At 37.2% G+C, this 20,344-nt stretch overlaps 1 protein-coding gene across 1 annotated transcript; it reads left to right on the top strand.

Annotated features, from left to right (window-relative positions):
- Positions 1–324: 324 nt before the first annotated feature.
- kif25 (kinesin family member 25) lies at positions 325–20,328 on the top strand. Its single transcript, XM_007260856.4, has 15 exons — positions 325–458; positions 719–784; positions 3,334–3,456; positions 3,580–3,715; positions 6,325–6,428; positions 8,545–8,627; positions 8,792–8,831; positions 8,937–9,004; positions 9,699–9,773; positions 10,056–10,199; positions 11,210–11,386; positions 14,202–14,356; positions 15,929–16,153; positions 16,612–16,767; positions 18,072–20,328. Exons 1-15 carry the CDS (start codon positions 390–392, stop codon positions 18,221–18,223), a joined length of 1,773 nt encoding a protein of 590 aa, XP_007260918.3. The 5' UTR covers positions 325–389; the 3' UTR covers positions 18,224–20,328.
- The last annotated feature ends 16 nt before the right edge of the window (positions 20,329–20,344 follow it).

Here is a 20,344-nt window from a genome sequence, read left to right on the forward strand (position 1 = left end):
GCCCATGAAAATCCTGATTTTTTTTTTTCGCTCACTTTCCTTTGTTTACTGGCATGGATAGGGGCCCATTAACATAGAGGGTGTACAGGGCCCAGAATTTGCTGCTACGCCCTGGTGCAAACGTTCAAGGAGTTTAGCTTGGGGGTTTGACTTTCAATTTGTTAAAATCAAAGAAACTCATTATTTTTAAGGGTTCTCATTTTTTTCCAGAGCTGTAGAGAGAGAGAGAGAGAGAGAGAGAGAGAGAGAGAGAGAGAGAGAGAGAGAGAGAGAGAGAGAGAGAGAGAGAGAGAGGCTTATTGGATTAGAGTTAGACCACAGCACTGTAACTCACCAGAACAGCACAATGACTTTACCCTTCACACCTCTCACTACTCCACTCACACAACATGCCGCTGTTCATCAACAGAGACCAGATCTTTGCTCACCAAGTTCATCTTCTGGAGCACAAACTGCGGGTACATCACCTTTCAGCAGACCGCTAATAATAATACTGCGCCTCCTCTGAGAGACTATACAGTACAGACTGTGATCTAATGCTAAAATTAGCTCTGATCCTCGTGTTCTCAGATGATTAGTCTGTAGTAAAGCTGAACGCTTGGCTATATTTAGTATTTATGTACTGATTTAATGTACTCAGTACTCGTTCAGTGTTCACTGTGTTGTGTTTAATAAATGTCTCTCTTATTTTTTCTGTTTTTTTTTTTTTTTTTACCAGAGTAAAGAGGAGCGGATTCTGGAGCTGGAGACGGAGAACGCTCTCCTACACCTGAGACTGGCTGAGGTAAACACAGGCCATACATACACCACTCACTTCACTCTTAATATTAGACATATTTCATGACAATTTCTGTTAGGTAGAGGAAACAATCTTATGATTTTAGCTCATTTTCTGTTTGAACTGCTGAACTGCTTGAATTTTTGCACCAGGAGTTGCATAAAGTTATCCAAAAGCAGTGTGTAATTGTGATTAAAAACCAGGGTTGTTCCACCAAATATGATATGATTTCTAACTCCTTAGAGTTTATGAATATGAGCTTGTTTGTATTATTTGAGGTCTGAAAGCTCTGCATCTTTTTTGTCATTTCAGCCAATTCTTATTTTCTGTAAATAAATGCTCTAAATGACAATATTTTTATTTGGAATTCGGGAGAAATTTTGTCCGTAGTTTATAGAATAAAACAACAATGTTGATTTTACTCAACCATAAACCTATAAATAGCAAAATCAGAGAAACTGATTCAGAAACTGAGGTGGTCTCTTAATTTTTTCCAGAGCTGTATATACTGTAAACTTTTTTAAAGAACAAGTGGCAGCTACAGGCCACAAGATTATTGACCAGTGACTTTATATATTTCTCTGTTTGTAGCAACAATATGTCTAATATTTTAAGCTACACTGTACTCTTAGCTTAGTTAATTTTTGAGGCTGTGTACTTTGTACTTTGTCAAATTATTACAAATGTCACCAGTATTGTGAGCAATTAACATGTCTGTGTGTTATTAGAGATAAAATATCAGGTATTTCAATTAAGCAGTTGCTGAATTATTTGCTATATTGAGACACTGAGGCAGTTGTTTTAGAAAAGTACAAACCTTAATGAAAAAGACATTTTGACAGTTTGACAGAGTTAAATAAAAACAACAGGGAGTTATGTGTTAATTTCCTTATTTTTGTAATAAATAGAAAACAATACCAATGAGGGGTATTTATGATTTTACTGACCAACTGCATTTTAAAATATTTAAACTATTTTAGATTTTGATTCATGAAACAGACTCAACAGAAAGTGATCTCAGAGGCTTGTTTAGCATCCTGTGTCCCCTTTCCTATTAATTTGTTGTTTAAATCATTTAATACAGAATTGAGGATAGTAGCTAGTTGTTGCAGTTTTGCCATTGGAATTCTTGCTTTATACAAGACCTTAGCTCCTCAACAGTCAAAATTCAACAATCTCTGATTCTCCTCTTCATGATGCTCTAGACATTTTCAGTAAAAGGACTACAGGCAGGCTAGTCAAGTATTCGATCATAGTGTTGTCTTGCTAAAATAAAGTAAAGATGAATAAAGGTCAGCTTTGATGGCAATGAATGACTCTTAAATATCACACTAGACCTCAACAACATATACACATGTATCAAATTGATGTATGATTTATTATTTATTTTAGCCTATTTAATGTTCTTTTACTGTATCTTTAAATATTCTCGATAAAAAATGTCTGGAAGATAATTAAATATATATTCCTGTGGACTTTCTTTTCCTGGGTAAAGGCAGGAGCAGTTAATTGTCCACATAAAGATCTTTTATTCATTACTGTAGCAGAACAGGCCCATTACAAATGAGGTTTAATGTAATGCTAAAAGAGACTATAAGATTTTATAAGTGCTGTATAATACGCTCATAGTAGTTTTTATGATATGTATTATTTATAATATTTTTGCCTGTGATCCGCTGCCAGTCTTAAAATTTTACTATTAGTGTTAAATTAACACTGTGAGTGTTAACTTAAAACACTGGTAAATTTGCTGTATATTATTTTATTCATCAAAGTTTAGAAACATGTACTTTTAAACTGTAAACAAAAATACATGATATCTTAAACATTTTTTTAGTTTTTAGTACACCCAACCTCTGATAATAAGTAATAAAGGGATTTTAAGAACAGATTCCTTTTCTGTTAGCATATTTGAACAGAACAGTGTAATGGTGTTGAAGGTATGCTGTAAAAAATACCTTTAGTACTGCTAAATATATATTGTACAGGTGGCAGCTACAAGCCACAAAATTATTGACCAGTGTGGAATAAATGAAAGGCACAGCTGTGACAGCTCTCTTAAACTCAGCTAATGATCCCTTGACCTTGAATATTCTCTTTCCATCTTTAAACTGTTACAGGTTAGGATTTGTGCCAACAGATGGTTTCTCTCTGAGTTAAGAGGTTTGCCTCCAGACGACAGGTGTTCAATGGTGCTTGATATAAACACCAACATAATGAATGGACATGCAGGTCAAACCTGAAGGCTTGCTATTAGAGGTTTAAATCAGAGAAACAGAACAAGACCTCAAAATACCCAGCACCTAAAATTCACTATATGTAGAAACTCTCATTGCAATAACAGGCAAGATTCAGGCAACATCCTACATTCCTATAGAAAAAAAAAACTTTAAGGAAAAATATTGAACCACAATATGTGTCAAAGAATTATTTCTGCATAGTGAGTATTAATCTATTTTAATGTTTTAATAACAATGTGGGTGATCAAGTATTTACAGTATATCTGAAGCTTAGGATGTGTTTACTATTTAACAGTGATCTATCTATTTTTTAAGTGTATGGGGAAACTTCGACGGGATCAAGAAGTGGAGATATTAGCAAAGAGGCGCTGTCAGCTCCAGACAAATGTGCAAAAAAGGACTCGCTCTGCCCTTGCTGAACTTCTCTCAGAGGTGCAGGTAAGTTCACACAAGATTAAACTGGCCCTTTCTATAAAATTCCTATAAAAGTTGATTGTTATGCTTTGTTTGTGTTGCAAAGTCACTACACTCTGGGTATTATCATTCTAATGCTGTTCACAGGCTCTGAAGCAGGATTTGAGGGATGTGTTTGCTGTATACGTGAGTTTTGCCACAGATCTTGAGAACCAGAGCAAGCAGCTGCTAGAGCAGGTGGCCAGCACAGCTGTCCAGGTTTTTCAGGGTGATGGAATCCAGAGTGAGTATTTTTTTTCTTTAAAGAAATGTAATATGTTGTTGGACCTAACAGACTTTATTTATGTAATTATGAACGATAATGATGAACTTAGACACTTTTGGTTGCCAATTTAATGTGACTATAAACATGGTACTCGCAGTCTGGCTCGCTCTTGGTGTCTGTATCCTCCTCAGCTCAACGTCCCTCATATCAATCCACAGTGTTATGTGCAGAAGGAAGTGTGTTGTGACAGAAGCTAAGAAGGGTGTTTTAGAGCTAATCCCTCCTGTCCCCCTCCCCCTAGCCCTGCCAAAGCTACTGTTAGCAAGGTCATGTGTCCTGTGCGTCACCTGGACTCCATGGTGACATGATCCCATAGGACTTGTGGATATTATCCTTTGTCTGAGACACGCACAAACACACACACACACACACACACACACACACACACACACACACGGATGGAAAGCTATGAATCATTTACCTGTTCCTGCTGTGAGCCTGAATTCTGTATCCTATCATTAAAAAAATGTTTAATAAAGTTGGTGGTCTTTTGTCAGGTATCACCTGCCATTAAGGTTCACTGCAAGAAAATGTGCTGTGGGCACATCCTGTAGATGTTCAATTAGACACTTTAGCTCATTATTTTTCTTGCAAAAATATTACAAGGTTAGTCAACCTTCAACCCAGTGATATTTAATTTAAATTCACTGTTTATTTTCCAAAACATCATATTGTGTGACTTGCATTATGATTCAATGCCATATCTTGTATACTGAAGCAAAGTGTATAAAAGCCTAAGAGGTCAAACTCAATAGAGCTCTGCATAGGAAGAAGCACCAACTCCATTATGGACCGATAAATACAGGAAAACAGTAAAATATAACAGGAGTCAGTCTCACTGGACCAAATTAAAATAACACACTAAGAATAAGATCGCCTCCACAGGGCCCTCTACAGACTGTTACCCAAATTACACCAGAATTACTTTTTACTGTTAATTACTTGGTTTCTGTACTCTTTGCTTGACTGAAGAAGCTTAGTAGTTATATCATTTTATGTGTTCACCAGCTGAATGTCAAATCAAATGATATATTACAGTAATATTAACTGTCAGTTTTCACACTGAAATGGGCAAACTATAAAAAAAATAATTACTGTATTTTACAGCCTATAAAGCGCACCTAATTCAGCAGAAAACTCTATATTTGTGTGAGTAAAGTGCTTCTGTTAAATTACAATAAGCTTAGATTTCCAATATTTTCAACAGTGCGGTTAGCAGCAGCGCTTGCCAAAATTGGCAGCGGTTAGCGCTAGCTGGCCTTTTACTGGTGCTAAGCGCTGTAACTAGCGCTGCTGCTAACAGCTACAGCGCTACACTGAGGAACTCTGTGTGTTACAGTAAGCCAGGGTGATATCAGCTAGCAGTTAATTCCACATAGCTTGTTTTAACAAGGTAAACGCGAAGACTACAGTTCAATATACTTACCTCTGAACTGCAAAAGAGCTAGCGCTTAGCGCAGTTAGCAGCTAATGCTAATACTGCTCCAGCCTCAGTGCTGTAGAAATAAACTGAAACTCCTGTATAACGCTGTACTTAAGCGAAGTGGCTTTACTGCTCCTTACAACCTGACTGGTAGAATTTATACTAAGGCACACTGACCATTTTTAGGAAAAATTAAGGATTTTAGGTGCCCCTTATAGTGTGAAAAATATCTAAATACAATTTTTCATTTTAAGTAAAAAAAAACAAACAAACAAACAATACTTTTGAAAAAACGTGCATCTTAAAATATACTGAATTACCAGCATTGCTAAACTTGTTCCATTAAGGCTAGAAAAGTTTGTCCTGTTAAAATAAACATGCCAATAAATTCAATTGTTCTAAAACGTTTACCAGTGATAGATCTAGGTCTGGACCAGGATCACTTTCTACCTATTAGTGATCTCTGCGATTACCCTTCTTCAGTGGTTAGTAGAAGAGTAGATCATTTAGCATGTTAGCAGACTGTTTAGAACCCAGCGGCCAGCATTCTCCTCAAAACGTGAGTTGTGTTGTGTCTGGTGGAATGGCAGATAGAATAGAAATGGTTAGCTGACTTCACTGAAATCAGTGGAGCCACATGCTAGCCTAGCTTTAGTGGCTTTGTGTGATGAGGAAGTCATGGATAGTGACCAGTGAAATTAATAAAATTGTTTAGAAAAAGTGAATATGCTGTATGTGTGGAGATATGATAGCAACTGAGTATACGGTTTCAAAAGCCCGGAGAAGGATTAGTTCGTAAACCCACTGCCTTATTCACAACACAGCATGATACTGCATGAAAGGCCTGTCAGGAATCTAATCTCAGCATCAGACTGACATTGAGCCAAATGAGTACAAGCAGCTCTCTGATGAGTGTTATGGCCCATGCAGTGTCTTTAGTCTGAAATTAACCCTGTATAAAAAAGTGCTTCGCTTTAAAATGCTTCATTAGATTTTTACTAATATAGTTCATGTTATACGCCTGGCTGAGAGTATCTAAAATCTAATGTGTTTTACTTTGGTAAGATTTTGCAATTGATTATTGTATATATCCAGAATTTCTGCACAGTTATGCTGATGTTTACTATATGTTTGGCTCCTTTAGACCTTAAGGATCAGATGTCTGCTCTGGAGCGCTCCTTGCAAGAAGAAAAAGAGAGGTGTAGAACAGAAAGGACGAGGAGGAGGGTTCTCCACAATACTCTGGTTGTAAGTGACATAAACGGATGTTTATTATATGACATTATGTATAACATTTAGAAGAGTGCAAAAACTTTCTTGTATACACTGATTACTGGATTATATTGCAAAAAATTGTAGTGATAAAATGTAAAAGACACAAATCAATATAACAACACTGCTACTGTTGAAAAGTACTTTTCATAACTTAGTCTACACTATAGAGAAAAGACAGATTAGAATATTCCTTTAATAGAAAATAATACAAAGACTGTTCATGATAAACGGCATTAAAATATATTCTCATTACTGGGTTATTAGACTAAGTACTACAGTGAGTCCAAGAAGTATTTGATCCCTTGCTGATTTTCTTCGTTGGCCCACTAATAAAGACATGATCATTCTATACTTTTAATGGTCGATGTATTCTTACATGGAGAGACAGAATATTAAAAAGAAAATCCAGAAAATAAATCTAAGGAATATATATTAATTGATTTGTATTTCATGGAGTGAAATAAGTATTTGATCCCTTAGTATTCATTAGCAGTTCTGGCTTTTACAGACCAGTTAGACACTCCCAATCAACTTGTTACCTGACCTGAAGCCACCTGTTCTCACTAATCACTTGTGTGAAAAACACCTGTCCACAGAATCAGACAGATCACACAGATTTCAAGTCTCCAACATGGGTAAAACCAAAGAGCTGTCACAGGACCTCAGAGTCAGAATTGTTGACCTTCACAAAGCTGGAATGGGCTACAAAAAGATTAGTAAGGTGTTGGATGTGAAAGTAACAACTATTGGTGCAATTATCAGAAAGTTTAAAGAGTATAACATGACAATCAACAGACCTCGGCCCGGTGCTCCAAAGAAGATTTCGCCTCGAGGGGTGGCAATGATGCTGAGAACGGTCAGAAATCGTCCTGCAACCACTCGGCAGGAGTTAGCAAATGACATGAAGGCAGCTGGGACCACAGTTTGCAAGGAAACAATTGGCAACACTTTGCGCAACAATGGATTCACATCCTGCAGTGCCCGAAAGGTACCCCTGCTGAAGAGAGCACATGTGGAGGCGCGCCTCAAGTATGCCAATGATCATTTGAAAGATGAACCAAGTTATTGGGAGAAGGTTTTGTGGTCAGACGAGACCAAAATTGAACTTTTTGGCCTCAACTCCACCCGCCATGTGTGGAGGAAGAAAAATGCTGCCTATGACCCCAAGAACACTGTGCCCACCGTCAAGCATGGAGGTGGAAGCATAATGTTTTGGGGGTGTTTCTCTGCCAAGGGTACAGGGCTACTTCACCGCATCACTGGGAAGATGGATGGAGCCATGTACCGCACAATCCTGAGGGACAACATCCTCCCCTCTGCCAGGGATCTGAAAATGGGCCGTGGTTGGGTCTTCCAACATGATAACGACCCTAAACATACAGCAAAGGCAACAAAGGATTGGCTCAAGAAAAATCACATTAAGGTCATGGAGTGGCCCAGCCAGTCGCCAGACCTCAATCCGATCGAAAATCTATGGAGGAAGCTGAAGGTCAGAGTTGCCAAGCGACAGCCCACCAACCTTCATGATTTAGAGAGGATCTGCAAAGAAGAGTGCGCCAAAATTCCCCCTGGTGTGTGTGCTAAACTTGTGGTTAACTACAACAAACGTCTCACCGCTGTGCTTGCAAACAAAGGCTTTGCCACTAAGTATTGAGTGTGTTTGGCAAGAGGGATCAAATACTTATTTTCCTCATTGAAATACAAATTAATTAAAATATATTCTTTAAAATTATATTCTGGATTTTTGTCTTGATATTCTGTCTCTCCATGTTAGAATATATCTACCATTAAAAGTGCAGAAGGATAGTGTCTTTATTAGTGGGCAAACAAAGAAAATCATCAAGGGATCAAATACTTCTTGGACTCACTGTATGAAACTAATATCAAAGGTATGTACCGGGCATTAATTCCCTCATAAGTTATAATAATTTAAAACTTATTTTTCACACTACAGTTTATCATTCAGTATCTGCATACATAGCTGAGCAAGCATGCTGAGTTGTCCTACCAGTTCTACCAGTAAAGAAAATAGCCAGGAACCAGCAGTGAGCAGAATTTATTAAGATTAAGTCATTTCTTCTCGTTCCAGGAGTTGAGGGGTAATATCAGAGTGCACTGCAGAGTGCGCCCCATCCTGCCTTTTGACTGCAGTCACAGTCCATCACGTAATGGGTAAGAAGAACCACTTTTAATCAAAGTATTGTGTTTGTTTAACAGTGCAGATACAATTTCTGTTACTACTTTTGCAGTGCAGTATTTACAGCATTGTAATTGTGCTAAGTGTACAGAAGAGCTACCCTATATTGTATGTAATAAATCATGTGCTGCTTTCCCAGGTCCTCTTCCCCGGAGGTGGTGGTGCAGGCCTTCAGTGATGTGAGTGAATTGATTATTTTAATATTTATGTGATCTATAAGAGTAGCATGGCCACTAACATAATCTAACATTGTGGGATAATTATATTGCACTTGTTTTTTTCAGGATTGTGTGCTGGTGAACTGCACTAAACCAGGGAGTCCAGTAACAAACAAAATGTTTGAGTTTGAGAGGTACCTAAACACTGCTGTTAACTGCTTCTCTTGTCAATTCATCAATTTAATTAATAAAAAAATACATGCAGAGCAAATTAAACCTTTGAGAGCACCTAAAGTTTTGAGTAGTCCACTGGTAAAGTTGCATGGCCAAATAAACTGACTTTTGCACTGCCTTTAGATCTGTCAGACCTGCGGCTCCAGGTTTTCTGTCTACAGCTGAAACTGGGATCTAGTCCAGTGTTGAAGCCCTCTGACTTTTTTACTTACTGTTGTAGATTTTGACCGTGTACTGATTCTGTGCTCACAACACTCTGGCCTTTTTTAACATTTCTGTAACGGAAATGGGATTTTAATGGAGTTTCCGTTTCTTTATTAAGTGGCATTTTCTAGACATTATGATCCATATGAATTAGTCCAGGAAGCCATAACCAGCACTGCTTTAATACAGACACTAGATTTTTAAATTGTAAGCAGCATCATTACACTATTTATTATTTTCTTTTTTTTTTTAGTTTTTCCTTAAAATCTCTTTAGTGCTTACCTTTGTGCTATTTGATGTCACTGAATTTTATACCATTTTAGGTAATCAGCTGGACTTAAACTGCTTAAATGTCAATTAAAATAAATATTGTGGATGTTTTAAAACATTTTACAGAAGTCCATATTGTATTAATGCAAAGCTTGGTCATCGTGGTATTTTGATGTTCAGGGTGCATGGTCCCGAGGACACTCAGGATGCTGTGTTTGAAGAAGTGAAGCCCCTTTTAACATCGCTTCTGGATGGGTAATTATTGTTTTATTTGAGCGACAATACAAACTTCACACAGTAAACAAATACATATTAAAAGGTCTGTCCATCAACTGTAGGATTTAATGTATTGATTCTACCCATTCAAATTGCCAATTAATCACTGGCATTTTCACGACAGCCGCAATTATCAGAAATGTATCAGTCAATATCCAAATAGACAAACATCTCTCACCCAGCAAAGTGGAGCCAATGCTCACAGTTTGAATTTGAAACTCAGTGTGAAGTGTTTTTTTTTACTTTTCCATTTATGTTCAGGTACAACGTGTGCATCATGGCGTACGGGCAAACAGGCAGTGGAAAGACCTACACAATGATTGGATCCCAACCTGAGGATTCTGCAGATCCCAAAGACAACTCCCAGCAGGGCATCATCCCCAAAGCAACAAACGAGTTATTCAAGTACGTCTCAAAGACCACTTTGTCCCTATTGTACTGTGAGGCATAGAGGCCTGAATCACAGCATTCATGCACAGAATGTAACAATTTAAATCCATCAGATCAAATGCATAATGGAAAGCTTTAAAAAGATATATTTTAAATTCAACTAAAGATAATTAGATTGGAGTCTACACAAGATGACAATTTTTATTACATGATAAGAATTATATTAACCTTACTGTTTTAAAAGCAGTTAGGAAGAGAGCTTCAGAAAAATATATATATTTTTACAGTACAGTATGTATAATTTAAAATATATTATTTATTATTAAATATACAGCTCTGGAAAAAAATAAGAGACCACTTAATGATGATTTTACCAAATTGAAAACTACTGGAATATAATCAAGAGGACGATGAATGATCAAAAGCCATCAAACCAAGCTGAATTGCACAAGGAGTGGCTAAAAAAAGTTATCCAACCAGGGTTATTCCACCAAATATTGATTTCTGAACTCTTAAGACTTTATGAATATAAACTTGTTTTCTTTGCATTATTTGAGGTCTAAAAGTTCTGATCTTTTTTGTTATTTCAGCCATTTCTCATTTTCTGCAAATAAATGCTTTAAATGACAATATTTTTATTTGGAATTTGGGAGAAATGTTGTCTGTAGTTTATAGAATAAAACAACAATGTTCATTTTACTTAAAAATATAACTATAAATAGCAAAATCAGAGAAACTAATTCAGAAACTGAAGTGATCTCTTAATTTCTTCCAGAGCTGTACATGCAAAATTAATAATCTGTTCTGTCCTTGGAGGTCTGGAGTTTAGCACATTTTGCATAAACTACTGATTCAACACATCACCTAATTAACAAGTGATAAGTTAATCACTCAACATTTTGGCTCCAGGACTAGGTTTGATTACCCCTGCTGTATAATTTAGTTCGAAATATGATTTTTTAATAGTTCTGTATGAACGTAAATAACTGTTAATGCCTGTTGTTCTGTGTGTATGTGTTTGTTAGCTTGATCTCAGAGAAGCCTGCAGAGAGTCACACAGTGGAGGTCTCGGTGGTGGAGGTTTACAATAATGAGCTGCTGGACCTCCTGGCCAAAGATGAAGAGGGAGCCTCAGTGGGGGTGAAAAGAGAAGTCATCACAACCAGCACAGGCACCAGTGAAGTGCCCTGTCTTACACATGAGTGAGTGATCCTGCAGATTATGATATTCAGCTACTGCTCAGGTTTAAATCTCTGCTCAAACCTATGGAGTCAAAAAAGGGTCATAAAGATTTTGAGTTTGTAAAACAGAAGTCACAAATGTACTGAAACTTGTAACTGCGTTTAAACAACTACATGCACGAAAATCCAAATCCACAAATTAACTGGAATGTGCAAACTTGAAACTGAAAGTAATATTAATAATAATTCAAATGTACAAATGTGAAAAAATATTTTAATTATATATAAATATATATTTTTTAAATTTGTAAATCCAATCTCTTGAATGTGTGAATCAGTACTGCTCAAATGGCTTAAGCTGGATCAGACCAAAAATCACATGGAGTTTGTGAGGTTGTAAATGTGACAGTGGGTGTTTTTCACTGTGGAGCTAAAAATCCTCTCATTCATCTCCTCTGCTGCGTGTGCGAAGCTCTAGCTGCAGTTGCGAATTTTGACCCTGTTTTTACGCCTGATTGGCGGACCAATAGGAAAGCTTTATATAGACCAATCAGATTACGGGGTTTGTTTAACCAATCAGAACACTGGGTGGGTCTCTGCAGCTCGGAGTACTGGGCGTGTCGAAAGGTGTGGGCGTGTCGAAAGTGTGGCCGCCATTTTGGAGTCGGCCACCATGCGCCCCCCAGTGGATGAATTTACACTGAGGAAGGAGTTTAATAAACCGATAATATTCATAACTCTACCAATTTTTACCCGATTTACACACGGTTTGGTTTGTTACAAACATCAGAGATGTACAGGACACTGTCACACATTACAAATACCTGCTTTCATGCTGAAATACTTTATATTATGTTCTAATAATATGAATTAATTTTATATTTATGTACATAGATGCACACACACATACACACACACACACACACACACATATATATATATATATATAAATAAATCAATTAATTTATGTACTTATTAATATGCTATACCATATGTCTGTCTTTGTTAAAGAGCATAATGTAAAGTATTTCAGCATGAAAGCACATATTTGTAATGTGTCACAGTGTCCTGTATCATAACTACATCTCTGCTGTTTGTAACAAACCAAACCGTGTGTAAATCGGGTAAAAATTGGTAGAGTTATGAATATTATCGGTTTATTAAACTCCTTCCTCAGTGTAAATTCATCCACTGGGGGGCGCATGGTGGCCGACTCCAAAATGGCGGCCACACTTTCGACACGCCCACACCTTTCGACACGCCCAGTACTCCGAGCTGCAGAGACCCACCCAGTGTTCTGATTGGTTAAACAAACCCCGTAATCTGATTGGTCTATATAAAGCTTTCCTATTGGTCCGCCAATCAGGCGTAAAAACAGGGTCAAAATTCGCAACTGCAGCTAGAGCTTCGCACACGCAGCAGAGGAGATGAATGAGAGGATTTTTAGCTCCACAGTGAAAAACACCCACTGTCACATTTACAACCTCACAAACTCCATGTGATTTTTGGTCTGACCCAGCTTAAGCCATTTGAGCAGTACTGATTCACACATTCAAGAGATTGGATTTACAAATTTAAAAAATATATATTTATATATAATTAAAATATTTTTTCACATTTGTACATTTGAATTATTATTAATATTACTTTCAGTTTCAAGTTTGCACATTCCAGTTAATTTGTGGATTTGGATTTTCGTGCATGTAGTTGTTTAAACGCAGTTACAAGTTTCAGTACATTTGTGACTTCTGTTTTACAAACTCAAAATCTTTATGACCCTTTTTTGACTCCATACAAACCTACTGAACAATACAAATTTACATGTTCTAGCAGGAAAACTCTAGAAACAAAGTGCAGCAAGAAAGATTTAATCCCAATAAACGCGTATGACAATTAGTAATAGTGAATATAGTGTATATAGAGTCTTTGGCGAAAGCCCCGTCGAAGCCCAGGTCCGCAGCGTCTGGAACCTCGCAGATCCTGCCGTACTTGTACGGCGGGGGCGGAGCCTATCCCCTGGGCAACCGGCGGGACCGAACTGGAGGCGGTGGGGAAGGAGGAGGGTGAAAACGTATGTCAGCGTCTGCAAGCAGGGGAGAACAGGTATGAGGGAGGTCTTTTAAGGACAGGTGGGAGTTGGTGATTGGCTGAGAAAAGTGGCGTGATTTCGAGTTTCCCGCTAGAACCTACGCGGAGCTTTCAGTTCTGAGAATTGTCATGCTCCTCTTTAACTCCTTGAAATCTGCCTCCAACAGCAGTTACACAACAATGTGTGGACTTGTGTTGTGTAGTAAAATTGATTGGCATGTGCTGAGATCTCTCTGTGTGTTACTGTGTTTCATAATACAGTGCTCAATGTTGAATACACACACTATGGCTACTATCCTACACCCTGCACAAGGTGTTTTGCTATGTTTATTGCTGTCTTACACCCCGTCAACTGTCTATTTTTACGCCTTATGTCTGCACAGTAAATAGCAATGTTGCTTTTTAAAATATCTACAGCAATGGGATGACATGTTTTTTTGGTCATTTTTTTGCCGTATTTCAATCCTTGTAACTGAAAACACAGGTGCACCACTGTCTGACATAAAGAATGGTGCAATGTTTATTGCTATCTTGGCAATGCAGGTGCACCGCTTGCACGCAATGTGCATACATCCCAGATTGGTACACACACAAAGAACACACAGCAGTGAATGAGCAGAACAGTGTCCCCTTCTCAGAAGTGCTGCACTGTTAAAATACCAATACACCAAATTCTTTAATTTTAATACATTTTTTATTGTTTGTGTTTTAATTTGGCTGAGGGTCTGTATGTGTTTTTGTGTTTCAGGTTGGTTGAGAGCTGTGCGGAGGTAATGCAGTTGATCAGTGCAGCATTAAGGCTGAGAGCCCACAGCCCCACACTGGTGCACAGAGACTCTTCCAGATCCCACCTCATTGTTACCCTAACTGTCACCTCCAAAAGTGCCAACGCACTGGCATTAGGTATGACACACACACACACACACACCCTTATATTACTATATAAGCTGTTTGCAAAATTGCTTGCAAATTCTGCTCCATCCAACATGAAAGAAAAAGTTATATCTAGCGCACACACAGCACTGTTAAGTTCAGGAGAGCCTTATCTCAAATGCCACACACTCTAACAGACATCTAAACACTGCTTTATTTTCTCTCACACCTCCAGACGAACTTATCTTCACATTCACAGACACAAACAATAGTTTCTCAGGCCTCTACTGTTAAAAGAGTAGACAATTTAATTCCACTCTAAATGTTTTCTCTGCAGAATTTATGCTAAAGGGAAGGCATAAAAAAACATTAGAATGAAGCTTTTAGAAGAGGAACGTACATTTGTTGACAGCTGGATTGGATTGGATTTTTATTTATTTATTCATTTTAATTAGTGGTGTCAATCGATTAAAAAAGTTTATCTGATTAATCACAACAAAATTCTGTGATTAACTGCGATTAATATCATTTGTTTTTTTGACAAAACATTTTATAGTGGATATTTAAATGTAAATAAAAGAATGAATGTAAGAAAAGTAAAATGCAATTATATGCATTAAGTTATATTAGTGGTGGCAATTAAAATTATAGTATATACTTGTTTGAGGGGAGATAAAATCAACGTAGGGTGCTGGAATAAAGAATGCATGATAAATTGGATTGTAAATGTCTCATCTTGTTTGTGGGGATTTTTGAATTCGAACTTAATTTGATGAGTATAAAAATCTCAGCGATGAGGAGGGCAGGAAAGCGCGGGTCTGTGTGTGTGTGTGTGCACGTGCATGTGTGCGTGTGTGAGAGAGAGAGAGATGCAGAGAAAGAGAGAGAGGCAGAGAGAGAGAGAGAGAAACAAAGCTCTCTGACCGGGTCTGAGCTGGAAGTTTAGAGCGCGCCGTTTAGTCGTTCAGCCGGACGACAGATCAGTACGTTGGGCAGGGGCGGGGCAGATTACGACGGAAATAGGAGTCAAACTTGGTGCCTTAATTAACTTGCATTAAAAAAATAGTAACGCATTACTGATTCCAAATTAACAGCGTGCGTTGAAGCTTTAACGTTGACAGCCCTAATTTTTATTTTTAATATACAGTATACCGTTACATAGATATGCACTTACATTCAAGTCAAATATGTTGAATGCTTGCTTATGACTTTAAAACCTTTAAAACACAATTTAAACCAAAAGACAAACCAAATGACAACATTATGCTAAATTATCAGTTACAATTTTTCAGTTTTTGGGGAATTTTGTGAGCCTTTCCATTATTCTTATCATACTATAATAATAAGGTATGATAATTATCATCTTTATTATCACATCTTATTATTATCATGATCTTATTTTTAAAAATACATATAGGAAACATATAACCAGAATGACCAAGAATTACAAAGGAAAGCAGAAATGAAAAGCCCTTTAAAAGGCCTTCTGCGTCTGCATTTAAAATCCTTATTAGTAACTATAGAAATAACAGATTTGGTGACTGTTGCCAAATGTTATGGTGTAATGCCCTGGGTGTCTCTGTGCTTCATGTGTCTGTGTAGCTCGCAGGCTGCAGAATGTACGGCAAGACGTCCAGCGCGGCTCTAAGAGGGAGTGGTGGAGTCCGCGTTGTCGCAGAGCTGCCTCCTCTCGCTCCTCTAGCCCTGCCTCTTCCCCGTACCCCTCCCCCTGCCAATCACCATGCCCCTCTCCACGACCCAGCATCTCCCAGACGCCCATCAGAACCAAGCTGCAGCTGGTGGACTTGGCTGGGAGCGAGTGTGTGGGTAAGCAGAGACATGGCCCCATGCATTCCTTCATTTTTTTTTTATCCACCGGCTCAGTACACCAACCAGAACTTTCACTTTGCCTTAAAGTTGTATTTTGATGAATATGCAATATTCATATATACTTTCCCATATAGTTGTCGATAAGACAAGATATGTTTACTTTAGCTTCACTATTAGAAGTAGGTTAATGCTGCCCTATCTAAAACCCACACTAGAAACTTAGATTATGAGGTTTCTGACACTCTATGAAACAGTTATGTATAACCAACTGTAAACTATTATCTAAAAATAGTAGAGTACAGTACAAATTATGTTTTAATCATGTTGTATAAAAATTATACAGAATTGTTTGTGTATATATCAGGACCAAATCTAACATGTAGATTTCTGTGATATTGAATTAATAGTTGAGTCCTTTTTTTAGGTATGTCTAACTGGTGACCGTGTGTTTATAGGCATGTCAGGAGTAAGTGGTGCAGCTCTGTGGGAGAGTTCCTGTATAAACCGCAGTCTCTCTGCTTTATCTGATGTGCTGGGAGCTCTGGCAGAGCAGCGGCCACACGTGCCCTACCGTAACAGCAAACTCACACACCTTCTGCAGGACTCTATAGGTGAGCACAAATGCATGGTATACTACAGTGTAAATACAGATAATGTTTATACACAGGCATTGTGTCTCAGTAACTACATTAACATACATTGCACACTAATAAATCTAGGACTAATTTGGTTAAAACAAAAATATATAAACAGTTAAAGGTCTTAATTGAGATAAAGACATGTGCTAAGTATTTTGTTATACGTAGATACAGTATAATATTTAGATTTAAGAAAAGAAGAAGTAATATGTACAATTTCTTCATTCACGTCAAACTCGTTTTTGTGGAGCCAATCCCAGCAGCCACGGTGGACAAGCTGCCGATCCGTCACAGGCCAGACAGACCTAGTCACCCACACCTAGGGGCAATTTCGAACACTGCTAATTCACCTGAACAGCAGTCTTTGGACTGTGGGAGGAAACCCACACGGACACATGGAGAACATGTAACTCCACACAGAAAGACCCCGGCTGACCTCAGCCAGGAATCAAACACAGGCCTTCTTGCTACCCATCACGCAACTTTACCGTCTGATTTGTACAAAAATATACCTTTAAAGACCAGTTGAAGCAGCTTTCAAATATTTATTAGTATAAGTAGTATGCCTCCTCAGATCTTGTCTGACAATAAGTGACTGTGGGAGTTTCTAATCAACTGCCTAAACTTTGACAGTTTAAATAATTTATGCTTACAGGAGAAGACTTTAAGAAGATACCCAACCATTTTCAGAAAGTTTTTTTTTTGAGTTCCTAATTCTATTAAGAAATTACAGTTAATTAGTTTTAGGTCTTAAAGAACAAAAAAACTAAGACAAGACAAATGCAAGTCAAAAAACTACCTGTTGGAATAGTTTAAATAAACAGCACAAACACAGATTTTGACTGCATGTTTGAAGACCTAAAATAAAGACTACATATTGATTTAGTTGGAAGCCAAAAAGTATTGTACCATGATTGGCTGCACATTTGAAGGTCAGTGCAGTGCAGAGATAAAGTTCAATACATGTAAAACTTTGCCCCTGTGTGAGGCACAACTCCACACTGAATGACTGACAAGCTAAGACTCCATTAAAAGTAAATGGCCATGGTACATAAAAAAAGTTTTGCTGCCGTAGTGTGAAAGTGGCTTGAAAAACATGCTTGTTTTACAAAGGGCTATAAATATAACTTAAGGTGCATTATAGTAAAATAACTTTTGTTTGGATCAGCTATGAAATGTTGCCCTGCACACACGAAATTAGTGCCAGGACATATGAAATAGTTAAAGCATGTTATAGTTTGTCTCCAATAAAACATCTTTGATTTCTTGTTTTCTAGGAGGGGATGCTAAGCTGCTGGTGATGCTGTGTGTGTCACCCACCCAGTATTTTCTCACTGAGTCTCTGCAGAGTCTTGGTTTTGGCTCCAGAGCCAGACAGATCCAGAGAGAGCCGCCACGCAGGAAGAACACTGGCATAAAGATAAAGTAAACCATTGAAAAGAACAGAAGATGAAGCCATACCATAAAATCTGTCAGAGGAAAGGGTTTTACAGCTTAAGAGAACCACCTAGGTGAGAGTCATATGATCACAGAGTGACAGAGCACATGGTGCACACAAGAGAGGTAATATATATATTTAAGAGTGAAGAGCATTGCTTGCATGCTCTGTGTGTGTGGTGTGCTTACTGTGGTGTTTATTTACGTGAACAATTTCATTGTCATGCAAAAAACTTGTATATTACAATGGCCTTAACAAATGTTATCAAAAAGTTATTGGAAGTCAAAACAAATATATGAAAAATTGTATAGTCATTTTGGAGCATCTGGGTCTAATTATGAAATTATGATGCAAAAATGTGTCAACAAATAAAAGATGGCAGAGGTTTTTGTGTGACAGTGATGGTGTTCTCCCTGTAATTGCCGAGCTTTGGTGCAGCAGGTGGTGATTTCGGTGCTTATGTGACTGGCTTGTGTAACAACGGCAGGTCAGATTTCATCCAGAAAACTGCGTCTACCTTTAACAAAGTGTTTACAGACAAAAGCAAGTCGCAATAGGATCCATTTGAAAGTGTGCACAGTAGTGTTAATATTCTATTTTATGTTAAGTATTTAGATATTTAGAGTACTTTATTATAATTGATATGCCTTTCCATAGTAGATATATCTGTTTTCTGTTGTGTGTGCTTGTTTTAGTATAATACTCTGCAAGGCCTAAGTGCAGTGCACTCTGTATTTATGGTAACCAACCATACAGTATATATACATACAGTAGAAGTCAAAAGTGTTTTAATTTTTCTGTTTTTTTTTTTACATTTAAATGAATACTGAAGTTATACAGACTATGAAGAAACCTTTTAAAACAAACAAAAAAAGTTTTAAACAAACAAAAATACTGTTAAGCATTTAGGTGGCTCTTATCTGGAGGCTGGTAACTCTGATTAACTTATCCTGTGCAACAGAGATAACTCTTGGTCTTCCTTTCTGAGGTGGCCCTGATGTGTGCCAGTTTCATCTTAACTGATGCTCTCAAACACATTAAGAGGCAAGAAATTCAAGTAATTACCTCCTAATTTGTTCACACAGCTGTTATCTGAAAGCCATTCCAGATGACTCTACCTCATAAAGCTGACTGAAAGTCAAAATGAGCAAAGCTGTTATCTTAGCAAGATAAGGCTAAAATAAAAAAAAGTGGTTTATTTAACACTTTTTGCTTACTCAATAACATATTTTGGATAAGTTTAGTATTAATATTTAATGTAGAACATTTAAAAATAATGAAAAAACACAGAATGTAAGGTGTTTTTCAAACTTTTGACTGGTACTGTATATACAGCTCTGGAAAAAAATAAGAGACCACTTAAAAACGAATGAGTTTCTTTTATTTTACCAAATTTAGCAATCAAACTAAGCTGAACTGCTTTATTTTTTGCACCAGGAGTGGCATAAAGTTATCCAAAAGCAGTGTGTAAGACTGCATGAAAACTGTGAAAAACTGTTGTAAAAACCAGGTTTATTCAACCAAATATTGATTTCTGAACTATTAAAACTTTATGGATATGAACTTGTTTTCTTTGCAATTTTAAAGGTCTGAAAGCTCTGCATCTTTTTTGTTATTTTAGCCATTTCTCATTGTCTGCAAATAAATGCTTTAAATGACAATATTTTTATTATGAATTTTGGAGACATTTTGTCTGTAGCTTATCGAATAAAACCATTGTTAATTTTACTCATATCATATACCTATAAATAGCAAAATCAGATAAACTGGTCATTTTGAAGTGGTCTCTTTTTTTTCATAGAGCTGTATATTGATGTTTGCATTAAATGCTGTTCTTTTTGTACTGGGTTTTCCTGTGAAGTATATTGATGGTAATGAGCTTTACCAGTGATTGTCTATGCTTTTCCACAGTCGTTGAGTTTTACACTACTTCACAGTGATTAATTTATCATTATGCACTATTAGATGAAGAAAATGCTCTTGTATTGTATATTATGCTCTTTGTCTGTTACAGCAGGTGTAATGTAAAGCTTGTGGAGTTCAGCGCTTCATGTATTTTCACTCGTATTTCATTAAAATCCTGCTGACACACTTTCTCCACTGTCTGCCTCT

The sequence above is a fragment of the Astyanax mexicanus genome, chromosome 1 (assembly GCF_023375975.1).
Source record: "Astyanax mexicanus isolate ESR-SI-001 chromosome 1, AstMex3_surface, whole genome shotgun sequence".
In the NCBI taxonomy this organism is placed as follows: domain Eukaryota; kingdom Metazoa; phylum Chordata; class Actinopteri; order Characiformes; family Acestrorhamphidae; genus Astyanax; species Astyanax mexicanus.